Source organism: Gekko japonicus, unplaced genomic scaffold (assembly GCF_001447785.1).
Source record: "Gekko japonicus isolate JY-2015 unplaced genomic scaffold, Gekko_japonicus_V1.1 scaffold1906, whole genome shotgun sequence".
Classification (NCBI taxonomy): Eukaryota; Metazoa; Chordata; class Lepidosauria; order Squamata; family Gekkonidae; genus Gekko; species Gekko japonicus.
The window spans coordinates 319,589-331,027 of NW_015171561.1; the positions used below are offsets into that span (position 1 = coordinate 319,589).

At 45.9% G+C, this 11,439-nt stretch overlaps 1 protein-coding gene across 1 annotated transcript in view; it reads left to right on the top strand.

Moving 5' to 3' along the window:
- The window catches only part of LOC107117589 (putative gastrointestinal growth factor xP4), a 32,191-nt gene that overhangs the window by 13,178 nt on the left and 7,574 nt on the right, over nt 1-11,439 (top strand). Inside the window, exon 3 of the mRNA XM_015419736.1 lies at nt 3,599-3,745. Within this exon, the coding sequence (XP_015275222.1) occupies nt 3,599-3,745 (147 nt within the window). The remainder of the gene's footprint in view (nt 1-3,598; nt 3,746-11,439) is intronic.

Sequence of the window (11,439 nt, forward strand, 5' to 3'; positions counted from 1 at the left end):
CATCATCTCCAGGACAAGTGATCTTGGTCATCTAAACATCAGTTGTAATAGCTGGAGATCTCCAGGTGCCACCTGGAGGTTGGCTTATGTTAATTTGGGTCTATGCAGTGGCAGATAAGGTAGAAAAGCACCTCCTCCTATGCCATGTCTTCCAGGTTCCAAGGGTCTGGAAAGTGGTTTCATAGCCAGTTACACAGTTGCCAACTCTGGGTTGGGAAATACCTGTAGATTTGAGGGGTAGAGCCTGGGGAGGGGAGGGTTTTGGGTGGGGAGGGACCTCAGCAGGGTATAATCCCCATAGGGTCCATTGTCTCCAGGAGAACTGAACTTGGTCATCTGGACATCAGTTGTAATAGCTGGGAATTTTTTTTTAGGGGCAATGATGTGCTGTGGCTGGGGAGATATTCAGGCCCCACAGGGAGACTGGGATATGCATTTTACCTCAGGACTCCCAAAAACAACAGCAGACTATTTAGAATGTTAGAGGCAAAGGCCAGTCAGGTCAAATATGCAAATGACCTCTGTGTTCTGACTGGCTATGGGGGGGAGAGGAACAGCAAACTCTTTAGAATGTTGGAGGCAGGACTCAGGCAACGCAGTCAGTGGACAGGGAGATCCTCTGAATGACAGATCATTCAGCCAACTGATTTTGGAGTGTGTTGGAATGTTCAGGGGAGTCCTGGACCATGACCAAAACATAATCTCTCCTTATAATAATTGTGTTTTGGGGGGGCCACCATTCTATGGGGTGGCGAGAAAAAATGCGCTCCCTCAGCCATTTGTCTGTCAGCTGCCACTCGGGGCAACTGGTATGCCATTGGCTGGGGAGGGGAGGACGAGCCTCACCGCCTTGGCCTGCACGGCCCTGGAATGGGCGGCCAGCGGCAAGTGAAGAGACAGACGAGGCTGTGGCAGGCGAGAGGTGCCGAGGCGGCTGCATCGCACTTCCCTTGCCTGGTGCGGGGAAAGACCTCTGAGGCAGCCAAACGGGAGCGGCTGCCCAGAGACCCCCACCCCCTCCTCGCCTGCACACCAAGGCAAGCAAGCTGAGAAAGGGCCGGGCAGCCCTTTGTGCCCTTACTCGTTAGTTCTCTTGCTCTCCCGCTGAGGCGGCTGGGCAGGAGAGGCCAGCCAGAGCCCCCCCACCCCATCCTGGCCCAGCCGCCAAGGCCATCGAGCCAGCTGTCCAGCCGCCAAGGCCATCGAGCCAGCTGCCAAGGCCGCCAAGGCCATCGAGCCAGCTGTCTTTCAGGCACTCCCCCTGGGTTCTCCTGTCCTTCCGCCCAGGGGGCCACCTAGGAGAAGCCTCTCAGAGGCCCCCCACCCGCACCGACAGAGGAGGGACGAGGCCGGCTGGTTTGCCCCACCGCCTCCAGCGCATAGCGTGGGGAGGCACGAGCCTGGCCGCCGGGGAGCTGCCACGCTCTCCTTTCCCAGTGCGTGGGCCCCCCCTCCGGCGGCCTCTCTCTAAGGCCCATTGCCTCTCTTTCCGCAATGGGAAATTATTATTGTGGATGCCTCTTCCACCCTGCCGTGGGCCTCAGTGGGCCATGAGGGTGCCAGGGAGAGTCCTGTAGTCTCCTGCAAACCATGCCTTCCCCTCACTGAGAGCCAGTTTGGTGTAGTGGTTAGGAGCGTGAACTCTAATCTGGGAGAACCGGGTTTGATTCCCCACTCCTTCACATGCAGCTGCTGGTGTGGCCTTGGGTCAGTTACAAGTTCTTTCAGAGCTGTTCTCTCAAGAGCAGTTCTCAAAAGTGCTCTCTCAGCTACCTCACAGGGTGTCTGTTGTGGGGAGGGGGAGGGAAAGGAGATTATAAACTGCTCTGAGACTCCAAGTGAAGGGTGGGGTATAGATCCATTCTCTTCTCTTCTTTTCTCATTGCTTCCCTGCATTGGGAATAGGTGGGTGGGGGGTGCTGACAAGGTTGTCACTGCTGCAGAGCCCTCACCAGTCACTGGGCTCATAGGCAAGTGCAGGAGGGGGACTACAAGTCCCAGCTAACATCATTGCTACAAAGAACTTGCATCTGGCTAACAGTGTACTGTGTAATGATGAGGCATGCAGGCCAGCTTTTTGCTCAGTCTCAGCAAATTATCTTGCTTATTACAACTTATTACAAAGTTAGTTGTGATTTATTCCTATTGTGTAGTGGGTTTTAACCGCATGGCTAGGCTGCAGCGGTTCGCAGAGCATCCTGCACGCTTCACTGCTACATAACAAGGACAAAGGGAAACGACCCGTGGGCCAACTATGTACACCCTGGGGACGCCCCCCTAGGTCCTATTGGTGGGTTTGAATCTCCCGCCAATGTCCCATTGGTCCCTCCGTGGAGAGACCAGGAGCCTAGTCCCCATTGTTCTTCCAGAGTCAAGTTCTGGGGTATTCGCTGGCCCCTAGTGGCGGCCAGCGGACACAACATCCCTCCCCCCATAGTTCAGACCGCCCCCTAGGTCACATAATCCTTGAGGTATGCCGGGGACCGCCGCACTCGGGCAGACCATCTGGGGCTTTACCGGGGCGGTGTTCAAGCGTGTAGTCGTAGGCCGCTAAGAAGATGGACCAGCGCAAGACCCTTGGGGAAATTACCTGAGGCGTCCTGCGATCGAGCGCAAAGAGTCCGAGGAGCGGTCAGTGGTCCGTGGCGATTGTGAAAGGCCGGCCGTAGACGAAGTCCCATTGGTGGGTTTGAATCTCCCGCCAACGTCCCATTGGTCCCTCCGTGGAGAGACCAGGAGCCTAGTCCCCATTGTTCTTCCAGAGTCAAGCTCTGGGGTATTCGCTGGCCCCTGGTGGTGGCCAGCGGACACAACAATTCCCATTCTCATTGAAAGCAATGGGGCTGAAGTAAGAGTAACGTTCTTTAGAGTGCCTTGATAGCATCTCTACAGCATATGACACAAAAACAGCTGGTGGTTGTGGAAATGGCTAGGGGCTGGAATTAAAGTCAGGTGGACATTTTCTCCAGATAGTTCACTGTAGCTACATGGGCTTGGTTTTCTGTTTACTTTTTTTACAGAAGAGTATGAGTGTTTTGAGTAGTTGTACTTGATTAGGATGTATGGTAGAAGACTACTACCCTTGCTTCTCCATGCTGTTTTGTATTGCATGATACCTTGCTTTGGCAGGATACAGCAAGAGTCCAAAGTATGGTGTCCATGTCCATGGTTCCTGCTGTCACCTTTCCTGAATCCCACTGAGTGTTTTTTTTGGGAGGTGGGCAGGACCAGGTAGGGCTTTGCCAAGCAATGCTTCAGATTGACTATTGGAGATTTGATTGGTTGTGCAGATTTTTAAAAATATTGTTTTGGCAGCAGCTGCCACCACAGCACAAGGGTCTACACTGTGTTACTGAAGTTAAACTGTGGCAATCATTTTGTGGCTGGCTCCACCTCCTGCAGCAGCCATTTTGTGGCAGCCATTTTGTTGCTGTGCCTACCATGCCATGTCAGAATTCCAAATGTGCCCACAGGCTAAAAAAGGTTGGGGGCTCCTGGGACAGAGTATTCCAGTGTTCTGCACATAATTCTGAAAAACAGAATCTACTGTTCATAAACTATTTTTAGATAGTACATTAATTTGCACTGTCTTTAATAGCCCCACAGCAATGTGCAGTACAAACCGGTGCTAGAGTGGAATGTGGCTACCCAGGAATCAGTGAAAAAGAATGCAATGACAGAAGATGCTGTTTTGATTCCAGTGTTACTGGTGTTATCTGGTGCTTCCATCCTAATAACGATCCAGGTATCAATTTCATTCATATCCTCACTTTCTGAATGGTGTGAATTAAATGATTTCTGATATCTTATCTCAAACCTCATGACAATTACACAATGGCCATGCCCCCCCACCCCCTTCTGTGTATAGCAGTTCTTTATTCATGGCAAACAGATTCTGTAACTGGCTGGCCAGAAACATAACCTTCCACTTTGCAAACCAGCTCCTTATACACTGTGGAGTTTTATTGTACTTAATCCATGCTTCTGATGAGCTTTGAGCACTGAACTTGAGCATACCCATCTAGTTTCAGCAGGGTTTCATCACTAGATGTTCTCTAACATGGACTTGGATGCGGTAGCATGAAGAGTTGCAGCTTCTACTAGTCAGGCTTCCTGTAGTTCATGAGCATGGACTGCTACTTCTGGAAGAAAACAGTGTCTACTATAGATAGGGTGGCTACATGCTCTAGTCCATATACTAAGGGACAAACTTTCTTGTGATGAGAATCTGCAATCAGATCCCCCAACATATAATTTAGCTGCCAAATAAAAAAATAAAAAAAATAAAAGGATGGGGTGGTATGTGTGTGAATCCAAGCCATATGTAAGGCAAGATAGGACAGATACTGAAATGAATATATTTGCATATTTAAGCATATGTACATGTAACCCAACACGTTGCCTAAATCTGTGTTTAAGAAAAACCTGCCTGTGAATGGGGGGGGTCTTATATACTCGTAAACAATGAAGCCCCCAGCCAGTGAAATGCCCAAGTCTTATCTCCCAGCACATGCACACTATGGCCAAGTTCAGACTGGCAGTTTGCCCCGATATAGGCGTGTGTGAGGAACGTTTCACAAGCGGATTAAAGGGGCCGTTCACACAGGCACATCTGTCTGGCGTTCCCCACCCGTACTCAACCTGTCTTGTAGCGCTTGCCTCCCGGGTTTAAAAGATACCTGGTGAAAGTGGTAGCAACCCCTGGAGAGCCCATTTATCCCACTTCATTCCACTTCCTGGAAGTGTGAACACTAAACGCAAAAAGTCGGGAACAGCCCGCGTTAGTAATGTGTGCCAGCTGTTCACGCGGACTGACCTCCTAGCCTCACTCTGGCACCAGGAAGGTGCAGGTTTTTGCCTTGAAGAGGGGGTAGTGATGTCGTCAGATGTGCCTATGGCCCACAGGAGCCAGATCCTGCCCTATTTGCTGCTGCACCTAGGCGTCTGCCATGAGGAAAACGCCACTTACAGCTGTGCCTCCAGGCCAACAGTGTGAACGCTCTTCCCGGTATGCTCCCGCATCAGTCCACGCAGTGTGATCGGGAAAACCCGGAACAGTTTGTTCTGGCTCTTTTTTGCAACAACTCCATCCCGCTTCAAACTGTCAGTCTGAACTCAGTCTATAACTCTTTATATTTCAAAAGCTCTGTTCCATACTAGTTTTTAATTCCATGCCACCATGAACAACAGATGTAGCTCTCTTTCCATAGTTTAAAGGTCACATTTTCACCAGACTTCTGTTGACTTATTGGAGAGCCAAGCCTTTAGTGGGAGCAATTCAGAAACATTAAGAAACAAGCCGGAAACTATCCTTACAGATAAACTTAGGCCTAAATTCCCTGCAGTCTCAGATGGGCTATATCAGCCAAAGGTTCATAAACGTTGGGACAGTATCAGCTCTATGTTTACTATCTTGAGTTCCATGGAGGAAGAAAGCCGGGATAGGAAAAATAAGTTGCTGAACCTAACACACTAGGGGAATTTCAGACAGCCAATATGTTCTGTTTCAGGAACTGTTCACTAACGGTTTCTGTACTGATATTTCAGACAGAACCGTTTTAGTAACAGTTCCCTAATGGAATATATTGACCCTTTCAGACACAAATGCTCCTGTCCCATTAGGGAAGCGTTCCTGAGCCGTTTTACCTGAAAACTGCTTCCAAGCGGTCTTCAATTTTCTATACCATTCCTGAAGTGTTACGGGGTGCTGTGTAAAATACCCCCATACCCCTTCCTCCGATGACGAGGTTATCTTGCCCGTGCGGGCGATCTCCGTCTTTTTTTAACATTCTTTTAAGAGTGTTATAGCGCTATAACACAACACCAAAACAGCACAATAGCAACCCCACTACCTGGACCACTGAGATACATGAGATCACTACTTCTATGGAGAACAGGGATTTCCATGGAGTACAATGCCATGGAGTCCTCCTTCCAGAGCATTTGCTATATCCCTGGGAACTGATATCTGTAGGCAGGAGATAAGCTGTAACTCTGCAATGCTCCTGCTAAGCTGTGGAGTCCTGTGAGCAAAAATTCCACTTTGTGAGCTACTGGCATTAGAATTGAGAGCAAGTTATTTGGCTACTGCATAAATTAGTTTGCTCTGGAGCCATTTTTCCTGAGCTAAGACAAAAATGTGTGAGCTGGAGGATAAAAAACTGAGCCAGCTCGCACTAACTCAGCTTAGAGGGAACACTAGCTGAAAGTACAGGGGATCCCCAGGTCCCTCCTGGAGGTATGGCATCCTGAAATGCTGGCCATCAAAATGAGAATGCTGTTTGCAAGCCGGGAAGGAACTAGTGTTAAAAAATGCTCTCAAACTGTGCGTTCCCAAGCTTCCACTTCCTATTTTTAAATCCCGCAATCTCATGTATCTCAATGGAGTCCAGGTATTCCAATGGGGTTGCTATTGTGCTGTTTTGGTGTTGTGTTATAGTGCTATAGCACTCTTAAAAGAACGTTTAAAAAAAAGACGAAGATCGCCCGTGCAGGCGAAAAAGGGTGGGAAAACAAAGCGGCACAGTCTGAAATGCCAAACCACTTCAGAGATGGCTCCATACCAGTAGGGGAAAGGCTGTGTGAAATGGCTGCCCCTGTACTGGTTTACTCCAAGATGGTACAATAACGGCTTAAAAAGGGTAATCTGAAATTCCCCGATTATTTCTGTTGATTTCAGTTTTTAATGCATACTCATAGAGGTCAATAGAGCTTACTCCAAAGTAAGTGTGCATGGCAATATTAACAAGCTGTACCATTAATACATTCTTAATCCTGTTTCATTTTCAGAATGCTTCTAAAATAAATGTGAATCAAGAATCTACCGGTCAACCCTAATTGTTCCTCCAGAAGAAAAATATGGCTGATTTTTAACTGTGTACCCTCATAAGCTCTCCTGTTGATGAATCCTGCACATGGCTGTCAACAGCATATGTCTTCTGCACTCCATCCTACCTGAAAGAATAAAAGGATCTAATACATCTTGATTGTAATTTTTCTACTATGATCCTTGAAAGAAGTGTGGGTATGTTGGGGGTAAAGGGATAACAGCAGCCTTTTCCTGCATACTTATAAAAGATGTTGTGACTTTTGATTCTGTAGTAGGATTTGATAAATCCCCACCAATTCAGCAGAAACTGGGATATAAGAAGACAAGCCTCCTTTTAGTGCCTCCAAACTCCCCAGCAGTTATGGAGCTAATGGATTCCCTGCTGTTTTGCACCTTAAAGACTTCACAAATCAAAGGCCATCTTTGCACAGCCAGGGGTGTGGGTACAGATTCGTCCCGAACCTAATGATAAGCTGAGTGACAAGAAACCCAAATGCAGGTGAAAATAATATAAATAATAACTGTCCATGCTCTGCTCTGAGACAGATCATTCCTAATACTCCAGTGCTTGAGGTTCCATGCTTGAGACTTATAGCATTCCATTGCTTTTAACACTTTCTTCCAGACTGGTTCACACTGGAATCAAAGCCAGGCTAGATACAGAGTGCTGAATGAAATGGAGCACAGGGAGATCAAGGGAGGTGGCAGAATTTAGTTCTCCTTTGTCTGTGACCCCATTTTTGTTATCAATCGATCTTCCATCCCCTGCTTTGGACATAAGTGGGTGGACATGCCCCTCCCCCAGCCATGTTTAGTTTGTTGACTGGGGTTCACTCCAGAAAGCCTATGGTTAAATTCAGATGGACGATTACTCAACATTTTCCCAACATATGCCATCAGAAGGGAAGGTGGGCCACAATAGAGGTATAAAGCACCAGAAAAAATATTTCATATGCATATACCCTGACCTGAATAGCCCAGGCTTGCCTGATTGTAACAATGTTCCCTCTAAGCTCCACAGTGTTGTGAGCAGAAAGTCTACCTTGTGAGTGAAAAAACTAGTAGCATTAAAGTTGTGAGCGAGACTACATCTGACTGTTGTGTAAATTAGTTTTTTAGAAGATTTTTTTCCATAACCTTGTAAAAATCTCAGAATAAATTGTTTTAAATTATCAGGGGAATGATGTAGACATAGTTTATCTTGATTTCAGTAAGGCTTTCTATAAAGTTCCACATAATATTCTTGTTGACAAATTGGTAAAATGTGGTTTGGATCCTATTACTGTTAGGTGGATCTGTAACTGTTTGACAGATCACACCCAAAGAGTGCTTGTTAATGGTTCCTCATCCTCTTGGACAGGAGTGACAAGTGGAGTGCCTCAAGGATCTGTCCTGGGACCTGTTTTGTTCAACATCTTCATCAATTATTTGGATAAAGGAATAGAGGGAATACTTATTACATTTGCAGATGACACTAAATTGGGAGAGGTAGCAAATACAGTAGAAGACAGAGTCAGGATACAGGATGATCTTGACAGGCTAGAAAACTGAGCTAAAACAAATAAAATGAATTTCAATGGGGATAAATGTAAAGTTCTGCAATCAGGTAGGAAAAATCAAATGCATATTATAGGATGGAGGAGACGTGTCTTGGCAGTAGTATGTGTGAAAAGGATCGAAGGGTCTTCATAGACCATACACTGAACATGGGTCAGCAGTGTGATGCAGTACCTAAAAAGGCAAATGCCATTTTGGGCTGCATCAACAGAAGTATAGAGTCCAGTTCACGCGAAATGATAGTATCACTTTGATCTGCTCTGGTTAGACCTCACCTACAGTATTGTGTTCAGTTTTGGGCCCCACAATTTAAGATGGATACAGACAAGCTGGAACATGTCCAGAGGAGGGCAACAAAGATGGTGAGGGGTCTGGAGACCGAGTCCTATGAGGAAAGGTTGAAGGAGCTGAATATGTTTAGTCTGGAGAGGAGATGACTGAGAGATGATATGACAACCATCTTCAAGTACTTGAAGGGCTGTCATATAGAGGATGGTGTGGAGTGGTGTTCTATTGCCCCAGAAGGTTGGACCAGAACAAATGGGTTGAAATTATATCAAAAGAGTTTTCCTTTAAACATTAGGAAGAACTTCCTTATAGTTAGAGTGGTTCCTCAGTGAAACATGCTTCCTCCGGAAGAGGTAGGCTCTCCCTCTTTGGAGGTTTTCAAACAGAGGCTAGATGGCCATCTGACAGCAGTGCTGATTCTGTGAACTTAGGCAGATCATGAGAAGGGAGGGCAGGAAGGGTTGCATCAGTGCTTCGTTCTTGTGGCCCTTTCTTACATGCCCAGGGAAATGCTGATTGCCACTTTGGCGTCAGGAAGCAATTGTTCTCTAGGCCAGTTTGGCCAGGGATTGTGGAGGGTTGGGGGTTTTTGCCCTTAGAACAGGGGTCACTGGGGGGGTATTTGTGAATTTCCTGCATTGTGCAGGGGTTGGACTAGATGACCCTGGAGGGCCCTTCCAATCCTATGATTCTATTCAAACTATATTTTAAGAATAATTTAAACATTATAAGAGAAAATAGAATTGTCAAATTTCACCCGCCCCATTCCATTATTTTGGTAGACCTGGCTTCCAGAGAATAGGTCTACTCACCCCATTCCGCTATATTGGTAAACCTGGCCTCCGGAGAACAGGTCTACCTGCCCCAGTCCACTATATTGGTAGATCTGGCCTCCAACCATCATCCTTTGCTGAGCCTTAGAAAATATACCAGCACTTAGGCGAGAGACTCTTGCAGCATTACAGGTCAAATATAAAATAGGTGGAAAAAATCACTGTCAGAACCCTGCTTAATCTAACAAACAAGAAGTTACTTAAATTTTATCAATCTGCCCACTTTTCCCTGTGACTCAAGGCAGCTTACAGATTATACTAAAAAGCATAATAGGGATGTGCAAAAAAAAATTGTTTTTCCGGCTCCATTGTAGCCTGTGGGGACCATTATAGTCAATGGGCCCCAGAGGCTATAATGGAGAATCGATCCAATGGTATCTGGGACTCGGGGGTGGTGGTGGTAGAGGCACCAAATTTGCAGCATACCTGCTGGTGTCTCTCCTAAAAAAAAACACCACACCAAAGTTTCAAAAAGATTGGACCAGGGGGTCCCCACAGGTCCAATTCTATGAGCCCCAGAAGGAGGTGCCCCCACCTCCATCATTTCTAATGGAGGGGGAAATGCCTTCTCAGTTCATTTGTAGGTTGCACTACCAGCTAAGTTCCCTGCGCTGCCAGCTAAAATTTTTTGCACCAGTGCCCCCTAGTATAGCTTAAAGGAAACTTTGCAGATCTGAGGAGCTAAGCAGAGTCAGCCCTGCTTAGTATTTAGATGGGAGAGTGAGTCCAGGGTTGCTACATAACGGCAAACGACTTCTGAATGTCTCTTTCCTGAAAACCTATGGGTTCACTGTAAGTCAGCAAAAAAAAAAATTGTTATTAAGTTTAAAATTCTGAAGACTATTTTGGAAGGTCCAATGAACGATGGAGGCTAGTTTACCTTGCATTATTTCTAACTTCATTGATAACTATTTCTTTTTTTTTTCTTCATCCCCCTGGGGGGAGGTTTTTATTGGTTTTTTGTTACACACTACAAAACTACAACAGAAATATAAGGAAGGGAACTACATCTAGGGGATAAAGAAAAAGACCCACAACTAACTAAAAACTCAAGAGTAGGAGATCATACATCAGCTTGACACAATGCTATTTTCAAAAAGCTACTCATAATACATTGAATTTAGTCGGTTATGGTAGATTAATTATCGTTTAACCATCCCTTTTAACTGTTTAAAGAAATTCCCAGAGCATCCCCAAGTTATTTCACATTACTTCAGGCACAAATCAGAGTCCTTCAGCCCTTATTTATTCTTATCTTTTGTAATCCTCAGTTTATAAGAGCTTTTGGGGGCATTCGCCCCCTTTTCAGAGAGGGAGTCCTCGTCCGAAGACCCCGAGCCCATCTCACCATCAGATTTGCTTTCTTTTTCTCCTCTTTGCCCTCTTCTGGTTCCCCAAGCTGTGTCCGCAGAAATTCATGTGCTTTAAAAACAGTCAGTCTTTTTTTTTTTATCGTTAATCTTGAAAGGGATGCCTTCTGGGATTAACCACCTGTAACTGATGCCATTTGCTTTTAAGAAAAGGATTAATTGTTTATAGTTCTTTCTCCTCTGTCTTATATCAAATGGAATATCTTTTAAAATCCTGATACTATTGCCTCCAATTTTCAAGGGTGTTCCCAAATTTGCTTTCAAAATAGCATCTCTCATGTGTCTCTTCAAGAATCTGATCACTATTTCACCAGGCAGATTATTTTTCTTGATATACAATGAATAAGATCTGTAGATCACATCCATCTCACTACAAAGGTATTCCACTGTAAAATCTATCATTGGGGCTATTGCTTCACTCAGCCGTTGCCTCAGATTTTCTCCTACATTTTCCTGGACCCCTTGGAACTGTAGGACCAAATTTGCTTTATCCATTTGTAGCTGTAAAAGCTTTGACTCTTCTGTAACTTGCTTCATTTCCAGCTTTTGCACCTTTTTCTTA